Source organism: Prosopis cineraria, unplaced genomic scaffold (genome assembly GCF_029017545.1).
Source record: "Prosopis cineraria cultivar Desert tree isolate PC_DT_omini unplaced genomic scaffold, ASM2901754v1 PC5, whole genome shotgun sequence".
Lineage (NCBI taxonomy): Eukaryota > Viridiplantae > Streptophyta > Magnoliopsida > Fabales > Fabaceae > Prosopis > Prosopis cineraria.
The window spans coordinates 4,246,556-4,266,136 of record NW_026555336.1 but is presented as its reverse complement, the minus strand read 5'-3'; the positions used below and the strand labels follow the sequence as shown (position 1 = coordinate 4,266,136).

The 19,581-nt window shown below is 34.2% G+C and overlaps 2 protein-coding genes across 2 annotated transcripts; both read right to left on the bottom strand.

The window, feature by feature from the left end:
* Positions 1-2,229: 2,229 nt before the first annotated feature.
* On the bottom strand, positions 2,230-5,851 carry LOC129311878 (NADH dehydrogenase [ubiquinone] iron-sulfur protein 4, mitochondrial). The gene is made up of 5 exons (XM_054954350.1): positions 5,541-5,851; positions 5,000-5,088; positions 4,394-4,523; positions 3,948-3,977; positions 2,230-2,473 (listed from the first exon to the last, which is right to left on the bottom strand). The coding sequence occupies exons 1-5, from the start codon at positions 5,697-5,699 to the stop codon at positions 2,417-2,419; spliced, it is 465 nt and encodes a 154-aa protein (XP_054810325.1). The 5' UTR covers positions 5,700-5,851; the 3' UTR covers positions 2,230-2,416.
* A 1,150-nt stretch (positions 5,852-7,001) lies between these two features.
* LOC129311188 (pentatricopeptide repeat-containing protein At5g67570, chloroplastic) lies at positions 7,002-12,039 on the bottom strand. Its single transcript, XM_054953265.1, has 9 exons — positions 11,356-12,039; positions 11,068-11,259; positions 10,556-10,637; positions 10,276-10,461; positions 10,065-10,178; positions 9,537-9,630; positions 9,298-9,455; positions 8,759-9,199; positions 7,002-8,069 (listed from the first exon to the last, which is right to left on the bottom strand). The coding sequence occupies exons 1-9, from the start codon at positions 11,943-11,945 to the stop codon at positions 7,272-7,274; spliced, it is 2,655 nt and encodes an 884-aa protein (XP_054809240.1). The 5' UTR covers positions 11,946-12,039; the 3' UTR covers positions 7,002-7,271.
* Between the last annotated feature and the right edge of the window lie 7,542 nt (positions 12,040-19,581).

Here is a 19,581-nt window from a genome sequence, read left to right as displayed (position 1 = left end):
TGAAATTATTTTCCTGAATAGCGACTGTTTTTTTTTTTTTTTTTTGGGTTACTGCTTCTAGATGAAACCCAAGCTTCTGAATAATTTTCCTCAACAATTGGTCTCTCTTAATGCTTCTCGTAAGCACCATTGCAGCATTTGCTTGCCATTTTGCGAAGGAGCCCTTGCACATCTCTTCACAGTCCTTGCAACTCATCACATTTACAATGTTTTTAATGAAACCTACTCTATTATATTCTTATAATTTCAACCTTCAAGTGAATGTCATTCAATGCAAAAAAAATCCTCATGGGAGTCAAATTCACCATTTGTTGCAATACATCCTGTGATTCCACCGTCATAACCTGAGCTAATGCTTAGGACATTAACTTTCTGCTTTTCAGATTTACGAGGTTTCTCATTTTCTTTATTATTCCTGTTTTTGGTTATAAGTGGTTTTTTTTTTCCCTGTGTTTTTTGTTTCTCGGGGGGCATTTTCATCGTCTACGGCTTTTCCCTATTTTTTCCAGGGGCATTATTGATCGCTGGGAAATTAGCTGGGGCATGCATCCTCACAAGTAACATTAATTATGGTAATCTACTCGCGGCGTTTCGGAAACTAATCTCTTTAAAAGTCAAATATTGTTTGGGTAAAATAATAAGGATGTAAAGGGCTTTTTAAAACATATATCCCAAATGAAGTTAAAATTCATTTTACAAAAGCTATCTAGAGCCATTTTTGCATTCAAAGAAATTGGATGAGCATCTAATGAGATAAGTAAAAGAAAAAATATTAATAAAGAACTATTAAAGAAAATTTATATAAGTTAAGAATCACTTGTTATTAAAATTAAAATTAATTTTTATTAATTCAAATTAGCTTTTTATAAACAAATATCTATTTGAGTTTCAATAACTTATTTTAAATTAACAATAATTTATTTAATTTTTTTCATTTAAATTTTAATAATTAATCTTTAATTAATATAAATTTCTTTTAGTGATCCTTTATTGCTAGTTTCCCTCAGTAAAATTTCCAAGTCCTTATATTACCTTGTTTAATTTCAAGTATAGTTTGAAATGTGACTTTTAATAGAAAGATGAATAAAATTTACAATTCAATTAAAAATTAAATTGTACATTATAAGTCAAACAATTAATCATGTTAATTTCAATATAAATATATGTTGAACTATTTATTATATATTTTTTCCAATATATCAAAGCTTTTTTTTTTCTTATTATTTAACATATCAAATTTTTTGTTATTTAAAAATTTTATCAAATTTTTTAAACATTTATAATATAAAATATTTATATAACAAAAATTACAAATCATTGGCCCTTTACTCCTTTTTGATAATTATACATTTAAAAATACATTTCACCATGTATAATCTTAACAATTTTTAATGAATCAAACTAACCATTAAAAAAATTATATTTAAATTTTTATCAAATAAACTTTTAACAAGTTGACTTTTGATGAATAGAAAACTAAACACACTCAATCTTTACTCATTTGATCTCTTCATGGGGGCAAAAAATTTATGTAACCTTGAGGTGAATGCATTTGAGTTATGTCAAGCAGATTGCACGCGACTAGTTACGAGTGAACTACAAAAAAGTAAAAAACAGAATCCACCGAAAGCTGCATATCCACTTAACCATAAGTTGACCGGAAAGAGTTCCTTCACATTTCATCACAACGCTTGATAACTTATGGGGGAGGTCTCAAATTTCCCACTCAAATGACAGTTCTCATAAGTAATGTTTCCCTGTGGCTGCTTCCTTGTAAACTGTAATGTAATCCATAATAATATTTTAAACTCTCCAAAAATGATTAATAACCGAATATTCATAAAGGATTCTCATCGTCTTTAATCTTAAAACTCTTGCATAATGCACACGCACTTTTGATCAAGCCAAACTATCGGGTCAGCATATAGATTGGGTCCCATTTGATCAAACCTTTCTTTATTCCATCCTACCAGTCTCCTTAAAAACAAGCAGACAGAACTCAGAGAGTAAAAGGATCACCTATAACACCAAGGCCATCTTTCCGGATACTATTTGTGAAAGATACCTGTGGAAATGACTATAATTATTGCAAACCCCCCCCCCCCACAAAAAAAAAAAACGGCAAAGAACTAAACCTAAAACTAATATCATCATAGCTGGGACTCGGTTATTCATGCTCATGTAGCCTGCACACAAAGTACATCTGGGCAGGGCATAGAAGACAAATGCTAGATCAAAATCCCCAATAATATAATACAAAGATGCAAGTGATCAGTTAGCTTAGGCATTGAAATTTCAATCTCATTTATTTTCAATCAAGGAAATCACGCTACAACCTTCTTCCAAGAAAAGATGGGAATGGAAAAAACTGCATCATTCTGAACTTTCTTGGAAAGGAATACAAACCAACAAATCATTATCCATCAACTTTTGGCGGGCCCTTCCACTTAAAGTTGTCTGCATATGATTTAACCTGCAACAAGTTCCCAAGCCAACGTTTAAGAGTATATAGGCATTTTCAACCTAAAGTAACTGTATTATCATTCACATATATACAGCCACAGAGCCATCCAGATCACCAATTCCGTCTGTAGATTTTCTCTAAACAGATTTCTTATTATTAAGCATGCTTGACTTGTTTCCCTAGGAAGATATTTCCTCTTTTGCTTTCTTCACCAAAGAATTACAACATCCTAGTATAGAAAATTAAATTACCTTAGGTTGTACAATTTGGAAAAGTTTATTACACTAAAAACGAGAGCATGTTGGAATTCGTTTGTAAAGGAAGTAAAGATATTAACTTGCTTCCACACAGACAACGACATCAAGAAGAACCTCCATTCAAGAATTTTTTTTGCTTTTTTTTTGGGGGGGGGGGAGGGGGAGGGATATTATGTGATGCAACGTCAGGATATCCGGGATATGCTCAGACATATAAGAGAAGATTAAGGAAAGGGTAGAGGGTAGAAAAGCATTATCCAACAGGTCAGAATTATTATCCGATGGGTCCAGCAAATGAGGATTAAGTCATGATGGGTTGAAGTATGGCTGTAGATTCAGTTTCAGATGTTAGGATCATCTTTTGGTTTCCTTTATTATTGGCTGTTGTTTTGTTAGCACTCAAGAATGTCTTTGTGAGTTAGATAGATCTGAGGAGAGTGCTGGTCCCTCAAACACCAGTGAGGGCTTTGTTATTGTTGTTGTGTAATTTCTCCTGTCTGTAATTTCAGTGTTAGGGAGTAGGGTTTTGGGCTGGAATCAGCGAGTTTCCCTTTTGTAACACTGATTCGATACTTATACATTACTATCAAAACCTCAGAATTTCCCTTATTCATCTATCTTGCATTTAAGATTCTGTTAGAATATTTATTATAGAGCAAGCTCTATCAATTTAAGTGGGTTGGTTCTCCCACTTCAACAACTAGCTTTTGAGGTAGGGTTCCCCATCTCACTTAGGTACCCATCAATTGGTATTAAAACCTCGTGGTTCCAGAGAGGGCCCCACACACAGAGTTCTGAGTGGAAGGAGACCGAGTTAAGTGCTATGGAGTGTCACCATTAGGACGTCGGCTTTCCATAGGGGACCAATTGATGGATACTTGGTAGTATGGAATATCAAGTCTCACATTGAGTGGTATGGGATGCTCAATGAGGTATATAAGTGGGTTGGTTCTCTTATTTCAATAACTAACTTTTGGAGTAGGGTTTCCCATCCCACTTTGGTACCCATCGTTATAATAATAACATAATATAAAACGAGACATACAAGCCAAGCCCAAAAGGAGCAAATAGATTGAAAAAATCCCAACAAACACCTTAAAGCATGTTTAAAATTTTCATGGATATCAAAACCCGCTAGATACTACTTCAGAAATTCATAAATCATGATTAAGCTAAATCACAAAAATTGCTAAATCATAAATAAAACAGGCGAAAGAATCTCAAACCTTCAGCAATGGTGTATGGCGTTTCTTGACCTGCATCAAGTTCCAAGATTTCATAAATCGTAAATAAAATTAAATAAAGAATCTTAAACTTAAGGGACACCAGTGCATGATTTATCAGGAAAAAATTTTCTTTAGCAGGAATCTCATTACTAGCCTAATGGTTGAGACAACACTACTAACTTAATCTGAGCTATGTTCTTTTTATAAATCTCCATCACAACTCAGCCTTATTGGTACTGCTTTACAATCATCAGAAAATGAGAGGCATTATTTGTTTACTTCAAAATGCTAGGAGCAATAAAGACACCCTCATTATGATCCTTGTTGGACTACAAGTTAGGAAGATGAATCAATACACTAGCGATATATCTTTCAAATAAATGTGTGCTAAAAGACACAAATCTGCTCAATCACCCAAACAATTGATTAGTAGAAGTAGAACATACCACATAATCCCAACCATGCTTTTCAGCAAATGCCTTTGCAGCTTCTGCACTATCAAAACTCAAGGCAGAGTCACCAACATTGGCATATGGATCCCCCGTGGATGTCCATCCCATGAGTGGATTTTCCCACCTACCAGCACAATAGTAACAATACCAAGTAGTTCAGCTGCAATTAATGCTTACAAAATTACCAATGATTCAAGTGATAAGATCAATAACCTAGTTTACTTAGGTTATATAGAACTTTCAAGTAAATCTTCAAAACAGGAATGTCCACATAGAGAAGAGTAGGAAGTCTGATATCGAACAAGGGAGAATCAGCAATATCATGAGTCCATTCAGGTAAATAAGTTTCAATACTCAAGTCGAACCAAAATCCAAAATGCCCCATCTACCCTTATACTACCCTTATATGTGCTATCAAACTCGTCAGACAGCATGTCATCACATGCAACCAGGAAAAGAGAGAACTCACATAACTGTAATTCAGAGTTCAGAGAGCATTGTTCAAGTTAAAATACATAGTGAAAACCTGGGCTTTTGCCCCGTAATTTATCAAAAATAAATAAATAAACAGTGAAAAAACCGTGAGAGACTAAAATATACTTTTGGGTTGACAAAAAGTTGATCTTCCATCTTCCAACCTTGCCAGATCCTTGTTGAGAGGCAGTCCTGGCGGGTGAGTAAATTACAACCTGCATCACACCGTGAGGATGAGAACAATTTGAGTTTCAGTGGTTGGCAAGAAAGGAGTAAGGAGGTTGGTTCTAGTGATATTTCAAGTTGGCATCAGTACATTCCCCATGTAGACGAGGGATGACTTAACATATCACCAATTGATTTCCATCATGTAATATACAACCCCACCAAAAGAATGCCTCGAGCCTCGGCGGAGTTAAACCACAGAGCACCATTCTTTAAAGCAATACTCATCCAGACACTATGACGGCACGCGCCACACAGAAACAAACACAGAAGCCCTAACCAATATCAAGTTTCAGACTGGAACCTATCCGCGAGCTAAGGAACCCTAGATTAACTAAGAAATCGCATTGCCAGCAGATAAGAGGGATTGGCAATCCCAATCTCTAGAATACAATAAAACAGATGAGGATAAATTAGACGAAAATGGAATAAAATACATTACCCTCCTACGAAGGTGTTCTTCAGGAATTCCAGAAACCATTCCGATCTCTCCAGGTTTGACCTCGACCAATGCGTCTGCAGAAAATGGCCGGCACAGAGGAGCCAAAGTGGCGCGCAGGGCACAACCATGGCTTGCCGCGCGTTGTAGTGTATTCGCCATCGTTGATGAACCAGGATCTCCAGGTAATCACGCTCGCCCTGCAAAATTCTATGCACGACACACTTCGACCAAGGGAAAGGGAAACGGCACAACCTGTAAATGCCGATCGCTCATGCGAGATTTCGTGTTGCGCCTAAATTTGCAGCTTTGGCCCGTTTCATTTCTTGTATTAGAAATCATACCCGTTTCATTTCTCTTTATTATATGATTTCATCTTACGTGTTGGTAAATAAAAAAAAAAAATTATATATAATTTTTAATCTTTATATTTTATTCGTGTGTTGTATTTACTATCTGTATTTTCTTTAATATTTTAGGTTTATATATTTTTATTTTTTATTATTTTTAATCCCTCTATGAATAAAATATAGAGATATTAAAAGGATTTAAAATAACGAAAAATAAAAGTATAAAGAACAAACATCAAAAAAATAAATATAAAAAATAAAATAGGAGTTAAATATAAAAATAAAAAATTATGTTTATAAAAAAAAAATTCCTCATAAGTGGGCGATACTCTATGAGAGGAAACTACTGGCAATCTTCAATTAAATCTTGAACTTTTTAATGGTCAAATTTGTTTTATTTTTTCGCATATATGATTTTATCAGATGTGGGTGAAAATTTGGGGAAAAAACTACTTGCAATATGTTAAATCTTACTCCCTCTATTAAAAAATCTAAGGCATTTTTAATTGATTTTTATCAGATAAATAGTTACCTACTTTTAAACTAACCCCATCTTTTTATATTTATTTCTATTAAACACTCTATAATAAATATAAAGTCACTATCAATAGAGGTACTTTTGAAAAAAAAAATAATGATCACACCTCAAAAGATTAAAAATGACTTATAATTTTGAACATTCAACCTCTCAAAAAATGTCTTACATTTTTAAATGGAAAGAGTAAATCTTAATCCATTAGAATAATGCAATTATTGATAATAAATTAACTTATCTTTTTAAATTTATTGGTATCTTAAAAAACACAACAATTTCAACTTATAAGACATTTTTAATTAATAATTAATAATACTATAAATTAATATGGCTTAATTTTTATTATTTGTTTGAAAGATAATTAATTTGTTTTCCATCCACGGGTAAATACTAGTTATATAAAATGAGAAACAAAGTCGCATGATTTACTGTTTGTAATTTCATATTTTAATAATAATTTTGTGAAATGTTAAATCTTAATTCTTCAAATTTTGATCCAAAGATTAAGATAAAAAGTGGAAAGAAAAATAGACGTAATAAGAAATGAAACGGTCAAGTCGAAAATTAACACTAAAAACATCTTAAATTTTTCTATGTGAAATGGCTTTGTTTGAATATAATACATTGATTTTAAATTTACAAATATAATAGAAATTCATAATTTGTCATAGGGACAAAATTATGAAATAAATTACAAGTAACCATCGAACATTCTTACATGTTACAACTCATAACAATCAGCTCTACTTTGGTTGTATTAGCACGTTACATTGAAGCAACTTACACTCATCGTACAACACCAACGCGGCCCCCCCCCCCCCCAAAAAAAAAAAAAAAAACTTACATTCATCATGTACTCCTTATTTGTGATTGAGAATAACTCTTATCATCGTTTCTCCTCTTCTTCCATTCTTGCAGTATTTCGTGTGCTGAGGGTCTCTCAGATGCTGTATCATCCTCTTCAGTGCTTCCATTAGACACGTCCCAGTTCTCACACAGAGTATCAAAATATTTGTCGAATTCTACATCATCTGCAAATCCCTGCCTATCAGTAAATAAACTTGTTCTGTCTGCAATATCATAGTTTTTAGGCCTAGAGACAATGGCAATATCATCATCATCACTATTGACATGATCGTCATGGGGTGAAATTATATTTGGTTCGACATGGGAACTGCAAACAATGTCACTAATAGATTCAGCACTTCCATCCATTGTCTCAGAGTTGATTGGCACATTTGCAGTTCTACCGTTATCAGTTCTACAGTTCTGATCTCTGAGAGTATTTTCACTTCCAAAACCAATGGTACCAGAGACATTTCTTCTTGTATCAATTCCACAGAGGGAATGCAAGGATCTCGATAAATTTGAGACTGTTGCTTCATATGCAACATCACACTTACTAAGAGCATCCAACAATAGGTCTAGTTTTTCGAGATTAATCCTGCCTTGATTTTCCTTAAACAGGTCAGTCCACTGCTTTTCACTAACTTGAAATGGTGCATAAGCCATAGTGGTGACAAGGACAGCAGCCCTTTCATAATTATGATAAGCTGTAGCTTGAACTACCAGATCCATAAAGAATAGAGGTGGAGGGATTTCTCCGGATTCCAGAATCACGTCAAATGCATGTTCCAGTAAATGCCCCTGAAAATGAAACCAAATGGGCCAACAAATTCAATGATTCAGATTAATAAATTTTCAGGGTTAGAAGTAGGAGAAAATATAACAGGGATGAATTCACAAGTAGATATTTTTGCAAAATGCAAAACCAGAAAACAAAAACAGAACAGAGCAACAAAGAAAGACTCATCAACTTAGGGACTTATACCATTTATTTCCTCAACTTCATAAATTGACCAACACCCAGAAAAAAAAAAAAAAAAACAAAAGTTCTGTGTAGGTGCAGCACAATCCCTTTTCCATCCTAACTCTTGCACTTATCCAAAACATATTGGTCATCCAAGTGGAAAATAAAGAATTTTTGGTCATTTGGAATGACAAGATGTATTTTTTGCCGACCTGTGAGTTATATTTTATGTGATTCCCCTGGCTAACTTTGTAATAATGAGACAAAATTGCAGTTGAATAACATCAATTCATGAAATAATATCTATGTTGCTGAGCTTGATTCTAAAGGCAAAAACCAAAATCACCACCATTGAAATTCCAAATAACACAACAACCACATGCTCGGAGCCTCATAGATCTGCATTTTGTGCTGAGTTCTGTAGTTATACTTGCTTGTGCATAAATAACTAAAAATAATGCCAATCAAATAATAGATCATCTTTCTTCACAAAGAGAAAGAATCCAATAATATATATGCCTCCTACCTTGCCAGCTTTTGATGCTTCAACAAGCAATGATGCATGTTTATTTTGATCCAGCTGATAACCAGAGAGTGTCATTTCTTTGTACACGTGCTCAAAGTATTCCCACTGGAGTGCACAGGCAGAAGCCTCCAACATTGAGCTATATGTGTACTCATCTGGTACAATGGATGGCTCACCACCATCTCCCGGGGATCCATAACAATATGATTTAGCTCCCTTAACCTCCTCAAATAATTCTTTTGCTTTAGAAAACATATCACTTCGGCCATAAACTTTCAGCATGGCATTTATAGTCCCTATGTTAGGGGCACAGTGTTCTCTCATGTGTTCGAATATACAAATACAATCATCAACATGCCCACCATCCAAGGAAGCCATTATCATGCCAGTGAAGGTGACCTCCAATGGCCTAGCATGAGAAAGTCTTTTAATCTTCTCAACCTGCGCCATATTCCAAAGAAAATGTCGGTTTATTGCAGAAATAAAAACCAATAGCTATTTGCACAACTATAGCATACCCAAGCAGAAGAAAACTTCACCTCTAGCATAGCATTTTGCCATCTCCCGAAGTTGCAAAGGCAACAAGCAAGCTCATAATACACACTGGCAGTTCCTATAACTCCTCTTCTTTCCATGTCCCTGACTGCTTCCACAGCTCCATCAACTTTGCCTTCCTTCCAGAAAGTTTTCACCAACACTGGAGAAATCAGAAAAAATATGTATAAGCATGTAAATATCAGCACCAAAACAGCCAGAATGAAGGAACTAAATAAACTACCTTTATATGTAAGAGATTTGGTAGCCTCCCGGCTTTTTATCATCTTTCTAAACAACTCATGGACAAGGTCATACTTGCCCGATTGCAACATTACCTTATAACAAGGACCACTTGTGAGAATTGCCTCAAAGAGGATAGGACTAAAAAGTAGCTTGTTAAACATGTGAACAATATGAAAATCTGAGCCATCATATACCAAGGACGCCTACATCTCTAAATAAAACAGCTAAGAGGAAAAACGTCCTTCACATTATAAAAGATGAACATAATGAAACAGATAAATAGTTTGTTTGAGATCAATATTTCAAACAGAGTCAATACTACATGTACGCATAAGAGATAAGACTGCCCCACCTTGAATCCACAAAATGCTAGCATTTCTTAACTCAAGGGAACTATATTACCCAATCAGAGATAAGTTGCTAGCAGTATGAGGCATCATTAAAAACAGGAAATATAAGAGTAAGCTATATTGCATTTCCATATTTTAATACTAGAGTATACAAATGCTTCATGTTGATAAATTACCTCCATTGCAAGTCCATAAGTTGCTCCATTTGGTTTCAGACCACCCTTCCTAAGTTGCTTAAACACCCATGACACACCTTCCCACTGCTTTGATGAAACACAAGCATTCAATATCTGACAGCAATGAAGAAATCTGACAGTCAATTAATCTGCTAAATGGTATTATCAGAAGTTCCTCAGTGACCTAATAAACATTTAGTTGCTTTCTTACAGCATTATATATAACCACATCAGGTTCAAGAATAGGATCCCAGTCCTTCCGGTTCATAAATCTTGTATTGGGCTTCTGCCTCATGCACTCCACAACTTTCAGCAGCTCTTTCAGAAGACCGGCTTGACCAAGTGTAACAGCAATGCTGTGATATGCTGCAATATCAGGATATATATGGAGATCTCCCTGAACGAGCAGAAAGTAAAAGTCAACCCAGCAATATTCTAATAACAAATAAGGAAGAACCCTCTTCAGAAAACAGTCAAGCACTTGATTTTACACGCATCAGATTAAAAATTTGAAGGGCTTCCTTTGGCCTTCTAGCCCTCCCAAGAACTGCAAGAAGTTTTGTGTAAACAAACCTACAAAGTCAATGCAAATATCTTTAAAAGAGAGACCTTAAAATATAAAGCACGAAGCAAAAGCAAATAGATAAGCAAAATATGGATTGGCATGACAGTGTGACAAATACACACAAAGATGCATTTCTCATCAATATATTCATCTTCCTAAGCACCATCCTATATTTGGGCCTCAATGTAAAACTATAGAAGTACGCGCACTATTATAGTGTCAATCCACAAATAAAAGCTATCCACTCCAACCAATAGTTTTGATTGGTTGTGTTTACCTTCGATGGTGCACGTAAATATTTAAAACTGAGGAAATACTTCAAACCGTATATTTGAGTTAGAATTTCATAGACACAAAAACATCGGGGAGCCTTAAACAATCGTCTTAAGCTAAAAAAATTTCTCCAGAAATTAAAGTCATCATAAGCAAATTAATCACCGGCTTTTATAATTCCTGTTATCATTCTTTTTGTACACCCAATTCACCACAGAAAGCGCTTGTTTCCAGCTTCCTTTAGCACTAAGCTCTTCAAGAATCTTCAGCAGTTGACCCTCAGTAAATTGCAATCCAGACAACTTCATCATTCTTGCAAACTTCCAATCATTTCCGGTAATCTCCTTCGCGCTTAGCCTTAACTTAAAACAAAAATAAAATCCCTTAATAAAAACTCAGATCATAGAAAACTTTCACTCTAAAATTTAACCAGAATCGAAATTCAACACCAACCTCGCAACAAGAAACCGTATCACCTCAGCCTCGCTACGTTTCCTCGTCTTCCTCCCAGCGCCCCGGCTTTCATTTTCATCATTGAACCAATCCTCATTCATTTCAATGTCATCGTCTAAAACCCACCGCAATTCATCCAGCTTTCGCGCCTCAAACATTTCTTTCAGTTCCTTCAAACTCTCCTTCCGAAGCTTCTCTCCTCCATATTCCCCGTTCGTTCCCGCAAGCTCAAGAAATTCAACCTTCTCAAGTCCATCCCAAGGCCTCCCCACCATCATGGCTTCAGCCTTCTTTCCTACCTTGGCTTCTATTGCTTTTGAAAATTCTTTGTATTCGCTCTTTAACGTCTGAAATTTGTATTCGTCTAAGAGTTCTTGCTTTTGGGACCGAGTAAGCCGAGGGACGTGGTTATCTTGTTCGGCAAGACGCTTGAGTTTTCGATTATGTTTTTGGATTTCTTTCTTGCGACGAGTGTGAATGATTTTGGGTGTTGGGTAGACACCCTTCTGAATGAGCTTCCGTTTGATGTTCTCAGTGTCTGGCTCATATTTGACGACAGGAGGATGAAAGACTGCTTGCAGACCTTCCATGGCGGAGGCCAGAGCATAACAATCCCCCAAGATAACGAGATAAAGAGTAGCGGGCAGTCCTTCCAAGCAGAAGACGCAATGCTCAAGCAGCAGTGCAAAATATCACAGGAATGAGATGGAATTTATTTCCTAAAACATTATGTGGATCTTTTTTTCGAGTTACAAAGCGGCAAGCCGAAGCTTAAAAGTTTTTTTTTTTTTGGAAAAAAAATAAAACACTAAATAAATCGTTTTATACTTTTACTCAAGATTATTATGTAAGAAAATCACAGTAAAAAGACCTGAAAATATTATTAATAATAATGATTGAGAGTCCCAAAAATTTAAAATTAAATTTAAATACCATGACGCCTAATTTTTTTTTCAAGTAAAGAAGATGTGGTGGTGAAGATGGACTAAAGCAAAGCATGACAGGTTAGAATGGGAACTTTTTGAAGGCAGTTATGCTGAAATTAGGCTTTGCAAAGGCATGGGTTTGCTGGATAATTCAATGCATAACTATTGTCTCTTTGCACTTAAAAAATGTATGAGAAAAGGGTGGCGGAAGTGAAAACAAGAAAAGGAGTTAGACAAGGTGATTCATTGTCGCCTTATTTGTTTATCATGGCAATGGATATACTTTTGGCAATGTTAGTAAAACATGCAAAGGATGGCAATTTTAAGGGTGTGAGACTAATAGGTATCTATGCAACTTTGACACTTGTTTTGTTGATGATGTATTGATTTTTATGAAGGCCAATAAGGCAAATTGTGTAGTTTTAAATATGACTATTGATAGATTTTGTGAAGCTTCTGGTCAGTGTATTAATAATGATAAATCTAACATTTTCTTTTTTCATAATGTTTTTGGTGGTTTAAGGGGAGAAATTTGTTCTATGATAGATGTGAATATGGATAATGAACCTGAAAAATATTTGGGTTTATAGGTTTTGTAGGGGAGATCAAAAGTATAGGCGTTGGCTTTTGTTAAGGAAAAGTTAATAAAAAGGGTTGAAGGGTGGAAGCAATTACTTGTCTCGAAAGGAGGGAGAAGTGTTTATTAAGTCTATTGCTATTGCAATCCCAATTTTTTCCATGTCTTATTTTAGGTTTCCTTAAAAAAACTTATGTGGAGTTAGATCAAATTGTAGCCAAGTTTTGGTGGGGATAGAAAGGTGGGGAGAGGCATATACATTGAAAATCATGGGAATATATGTCAACGTCAAAACAGACGGGAGGTATGGGAAGATTTTAATACAGCATTATTGGCAATTTTTGCCTGGCAATTGTTGAAATGTGATGGGGATCTCTGGGAAAGTTTTAAAATGGCTGTATTTTCTTAATTTTATTTTTTTGAATGCTAAGAAGGGTCCTTGTGCATTTTGAGGTGGTCTAGCATATTGGTTAGATGGGATTTCTTGAATGAGAAGTTGTGGTGGAGGATGTTGGGAATCAAATAAAAGTATGGCAAGATATATGGGTTTGGGGTTCACTTGCTAGTATGTTGAAAGTTGAATTTGATTATGAAAATGAGTTAGTAAAGCCTGCTTCTAAATTGATTACTAATAATATTTGGAATTTGAATTGTATTTAGCCTTTATTAAAGGAGGAAGATAGAGGTTGGATTATGAAAATGCCTTTACCTATGTTTAATGGTAAGGATGAGTTATTTTGGGATGATGCCTCCAATGGGATTTACATAGTTAAATTGGGGTATAGGTTTGCAAGGGTGAAATGCACTATAACTTGTAAGGACCCAAGTACTTCTATTTGTGTTGATGAGGGTTTGTGGGATTGTATCTAGAAATTGGCTTATATGCCAAAAATTAAGCATTTTATTTGGAAATTGATTAATGGTACTTTGCCTACTTATGATGTTTTGTGGAAGAGAAAATGTTTGGTAAATCTTGTGTGTAATGTATGTAGTAGTGAGGAGAAAACTAGAGAACATATGTTTCTATGGTCTAGAGGCATTTGGTTTGGTGGACAATGTAATAACCCCAATTATTACTCTTAATACACCATATAGAATTACCAACTAAACAACTTAGGCTAGCCTTTATGATTTACTATCCTTAAATAAAACACATAAATGCCATACACGGTTTGACATCAAATCAAAAAGATTACATACTCATGGCTCTTATTAGTTACTTCCCTATTTCAGCAATCGCTAAACTAGCCTACACATTGAAGCCTCACTCGTCGAGGCAACTTGGCGAGTCAAACACTACTCGCCTTGACAAGAAGTCACTTTCTCACCTAGGCTTGTGCCCACTCGTCTTGGTGACTTGCATGTATCATTCGCCCAGATTTATAATTTCATATCATTTTAAGACATCTACTCATATATATATAACTACCCAAGTCATTTGCACAACCATAATTTTTTTTCAAAATTTGTTCAAAGTGTACTTTCGATTTAAATCAGAGTTTAACAAGTGAAATAGAGCTACATAGCTCTTAAATAACAAATATAAACAAGGACGTCTAGCACCAGTTTAGGTCTAAGAAATTTCAATTATCAAAATACAAAATTTAATGTAGATTAAACATGTATCTAAGTTCCCTATAGTTGACAAAATTGCAAAATAACTCTGCATTACAAAAATCACCAAAATCTAATGATCTCTAGTGCTGAGTTCTCGAAGCTTTTGCATTCTCCTTGCCCTTTTTTTCTCCTAAAAATGAGTAAATGTAATAAGTGAGATTTCATGTAAACTCTTAGTAACTAGGATATTCAAATCAACATATAAAATAGTGGTGATATACAATTCATGCAATTCACATTTTTAGCATAAATCATATAAAAGAATTTCAAAGTTTATACCAATCATTTATTTTCATGAAAATTCATCAAAAAATATGTATCAAATGATGCATGCTCAAATTCCCCTTATCACCTCTGATTAAACTCATAAGCAACTTATTATAGCTCTAGTCCACATTACTAGGATAGTTCAACTCTTTAAATCAAGAGGGGTTGCCCAGCCAAATCCTTCCTCACTCCAATTTGAACCATGGTTCCCTTTACTCAAACTTTAGGGTGTCATGATATGCCCAACTAACACTGTTAATCCAAGAAGTGAACTTGAGCAAGTGCTTAACCAATACTACCAATATGATCAATAAAACTAAGCACACATGCGTGCATGCGCACACACATGCACATGCTTATAAATCACTATTGAGGGGCGACTTCAATAGGGCAAATCATATTGGACATTATGACTTATGACATTATGTTTAGTTTAAGTTTTGATGATGACAAATATAAAAAAGTTAACTATATACTTATACCTAGATTTTTTTTCATATATATATATATATATATAATATAGTAGTTAACTATGACTATGAAACAAATACTTTAAATGTTCTTACTTATATTGTTCCATAAGATTTGAAAAAATGATTTATATGCATAAAAGTTATTTTATATTATTATATTTTTTCTTATCTTAAAATAACTTTATATGCAAAGGTATTCAAATTATTATCGTTTGTATATTGCATATAAGGCTTTTCATACGCATGTTCTATAATCTTCATGCCTATACTTATATATATAATGATACTTGAATTAACCATTTTATTTATGATATATCATTTAAGATTATCCAAAGTGAAGATAAAGGTGAGTGTGAGCGTGAAGAGGAAGAAACTAAGTCATCATTTACATGCTATACTCATAATTGAAGAACATAAAGAAAAAGAGAAGAATGATTTAAAAAGAATTTAAGAACATTGAAGATATTCATACAAATTTGAATGTGTCTTTGAAGCTTGGACTTGATAAGTATAATATCATTAAGTTAAAAGTCTTTATATTAAACTTATTGATTTAGATATCCAATATTGGCTTAAGATATTTTAAATTAAAACATGTATTTTAGGTCTTAAGAGAAAGAGTGAGATATATTTTTCTATAATCATATTTTTCATCTTTGATCATATGTATCTCACAAGGTTTGCAATATTTTGATTAATAATTTCATAAAATTTTTAAAGTTGTTCTATTTACTTAAAAAGGAGCTAAGTTAAAAAAGTTATGAACATTTGAAGTCTAAATTCTGAAATGAAAATTGTGCAGAAAATCAGATTTAACTTTTAGTCATGTTTTCAGTCATCTCTCTTACTACACAGATTATTTTAGTGTGAAAATATCTCATTTAAAAATAAACTCCAATAGATTTTCAATGATAGTTTATTTATTCAAAATAGAGTTCTATTGAGAAAGATATTAATTTTCAAAGTTGAGTGTTGAAATATTGATTCTACACAGTATTTAGAGTTGGCCTTTGTTCACATCTTAAAAGGTACTTTGAATTTAAATGTAAAACTTCTTTTATTAAAAACTAGGCTTCAAGATCTTTCCAATGATATGTAATTTGTAAGATTTAGAGTTATATTGAATAAGTTATAACCTTATGAAGTTTTGTTGAGTCAATCCTTCTAATATACGTGTGAATGAAATTCACACACGCACATGCACGCACGCACACACACGTATACACGCATGCGCGCGCGCGCACGTGAAACATCCTTAAAATGCTTTAATGTCTAATTTAAACATGAATCCTCACTACATCTACACGTGAGTCAACCTTTAAAAGCTTTGTTTTCACTCAATAGCTTATGTGATCTAATTCAAGCTTGAATCACTTTTTATCCACATGTGAAATGACCTTCAAAGCCTTGTTTTTCACTGAATAGCTTATATAATCTAATTCAAGCTTGATTTGTAATGTGCTTAAGCATGATTTGTCACCTAAAGAAGTTAAATACTTATGTCATTCAATCCACAATTGAATACACTAAGGTTCAACACATGATTTATCACATAAATGAAGAATGAGACTTCTACATGACAATCCACAGTTGAAAGACAAGAGCATTCAAGCTTGATTTATCACTTGGGCAAACTACATGAAATTTTAAGCTTGAGACAGAAATGATCCATACTTGATTTGTCACTTAGGCATATTACATGATGTTTCAAGCTTGAGTTAGAAATGATTCACGCTTGATTTTTCACTTGTGCATGTGAAATGTCCATTTCACATGTAAATGAGTTTTGTTCCATGCTTAAAACATCGCCAATGGCTATAATCACTGTACAATGACTATAAACAATCATATTATGTCTCTAACTCTTATTTCACTCTATATGCTATAAATATAATACTTCAAACTTATCTTAATAAGGGATCAAGACCAGAAATTATTGAGTTATGGGACTTGCATTTTTTATAGTCTTATTATAAGAAAATCATTATTTTTGAGCCAACATCATTTACATATTTATCATTTAAATATTAGAGCTTTATTATACTCAACTTTGCTCTTAGAAAGAGTTTCAACTGAGTGATTTATACACTTGAAATCTTTGTAAAGGTGAGGGAGATATTTCTCTCATAATCAAGAGAGGTTGTTCTCTTGAAAAAAGAAGCTCACTAATAAAGTGAGTTGCTATAAAGGCTCACAAATGCTTGAACTAAATTTATAGTTGTCCTATGGTGGCAAGCACCCATTTAAACTTATGTTATAATGAAGAAATCTCAAGTAATTACTTGGGGACTAGACATAGGCTCAGGTGGTGGAGCTAAACCAAGATAAATCATAATTTACACTCTTTCTTTGTAACACTTATCCCGAGTGTTATCCAAAAATCACACAATTCAAATAAACTAAGTGTGGTTAAGGAATTAATCCTAAAACTAACTTAAGAAACAAACCATTTAAATCACTAAGCAAATACACAATTACAAATTAAACATTTAAAGCCTTTAAAAAATTTTATAGGTTCTACATATAGTGCACGGAAGCAAGTTAGACGAAAGAATGGTAAAAATATGCTGTCATGACAGCATTAAATTGCTATCATGACAACCCTCTCGAGTCAACTTCAGGGAGGCACCGTTCTGTTTTTCAATCTCCGATCGAAGAAATTTTAAAGCTCACACGTCACATTCAAAGGGTACTATAAGTGTACCAAATTTCAAAAAGATCTAACGGTTAGATTAAAAATTGAACATGTTATAAATTTGGTCACTTTTGCTGTCATGACAGCTTTTAGCTGTCATGATAGCACTTCCGGACCAACTTTTGGAGTGCACCATTTCATCATCCGACCTTCGATCAGAGTGATTCCAAAGCTCACATGTCACTTTTTAATAATACTATTAGCATACTAAATTTTGAAAAAATCTAACGAACGAATTGAATTTTGTGTAGGTTATAATATCACTACTGTAGCTATCATGACAGCAATGAAATGCTGTCATGACAGCACCTCCAGACCAAATTCTGAAGTACGCCGTTTCTCCATCCGATATCAATCGACATGATTTCAAATCCTACACAAAGCTTATAAAAGGTTTTACTTGTGACCCAAATTTTAGAGAAATTCAACGGTCGAATTAAGATTTGGATACCCAGATGCAAAAGTGCAGCTTTTTGGTAAAAACCATTTTCAAAATTATCCAAATCTCATCCTAATGGTCACAAGCCTGTGGGAACACTTTGGACACGTCAAATAAGACTAAAAACACCTGATAGAACATTCAAATGATGGAAAACCCCCATACATTAAAATTTGACCACCCGGGTGCCATTTCCCAAAATGGACCCTAAACCCCCAAAATGTACAAATCATACAAGAGTGGTCACAAATCAATCCAAATACCATGTATTTATATAAATACATATGCTAAACATTTTTACTTGGCTCAGAGCTTCTTGTGGGGCCCACACACCTACTCTATCTATCCAAGGTGTATGCTTGCCCATAGCACACCATTTGCAATGCAACCACTTTGCATTTGCTTATAGAATCATATATATATATCAAAATAAATATCTGCTTGTAATACAAACTTGGTCTACTAAGTAAATCCATAAAAACTACACACCATAACCAAGTTTTCTAGCCACAAGTCTACAAACAGATAAAAATTCATACACAAGCACACAATCCACACATATTCACACACATATACATAATCATATCCTACTGGCACCATAATCTTAAATACATTACAATATATTTGCTCAAAAGAAAGGGGTTGCAGTTCTTTACAAATCACAAGCAAACCCCTAGCTTTGCTCTTTTCCCCATCCACCATTGGATCTTTCGCCTGAACCTAGAATATTGAAAAGAAAGGGGTGAGACAACCACAGTTTCAGTAACAGAGAAATCTACATTGATTATTACAAAGCAAGCCATAATCAAATAAGTGAATAATAAATTCAACATAGTATATAATTTAGCCATTTAAAATGCATGAATGCATGACCTAGGCCAGTATGGCCTTTCATGACCAACAGAATGCCCCCTGGCACTCTTTAACTCGCAGGTAAACCTTATACCTACTTGTTCCTCCACAGGCACAAAACATAATCTAATGCATTATCTAATCCACCGAACCGCCTATGCCCCTTTGACATGAATCTTGAGCAGTCAAAGCTAACTCCCTCCCAGAGCCAGCCCGACTTACTCTCCATGTGAGGGCTACCTTAGCCTAGGCACTCAACCTTACACTTCATATGTCAGATTCCCTCTCCCACTGAAAGGTGTCGAACACTCAATACACTAACCACTTTAGTGCACTGAGCCCATAATATGTAAGGCAACACTGAGTACTGGCAGTGTGCC

Excerpts from the sequence above, each read along its gene's own strand:
- LOC129311188 (XM_054953265.1), bottom strand. The coding sequence starts at position 11,945 with ATGGAAGGTCTGCAAGCAGTCTTTCATCCTCCTGTCGTCAAATATGAG. Across the intron at positions 10,462-10,555 it reads AAATTTTTAATCTGATGCGT|GGAGATCTCCATATATATCC; the intron begins GTAAAATCAAGT and ends CTGCTCGTTCAG. Across the intron at positions 9,200-9,297 it reads GGCAAAATGCTATGCTAGAG|GTTGAGAAGATTAAAAGACT; the intron begins GTGAAGTTTTCT and ends AATATGGCGCAG.
- LOC129311878 (XM_054954350.1), bottom strand. The coding sequence starts at position 5,699 with ATGGCGAATACACTACAACGCGCGGCAAGCCATGGTTGTGCCCTGCGC. Across the intron at positions 3,978-4,393 it reads AGCATGGTTGGGATTATGTG|GTCAAGAAACGCCATACACC; the intron begins GTATGTTCTACT and ends AACTTGATGCAG. Across the intron at positions 2,474-3,947 it reads GCCATACACCATTGCTGAAG|GTTAAATCATATGCAGACAA; the intron begins GTTTGAGATTCT and ends AACTTGTTGCAG.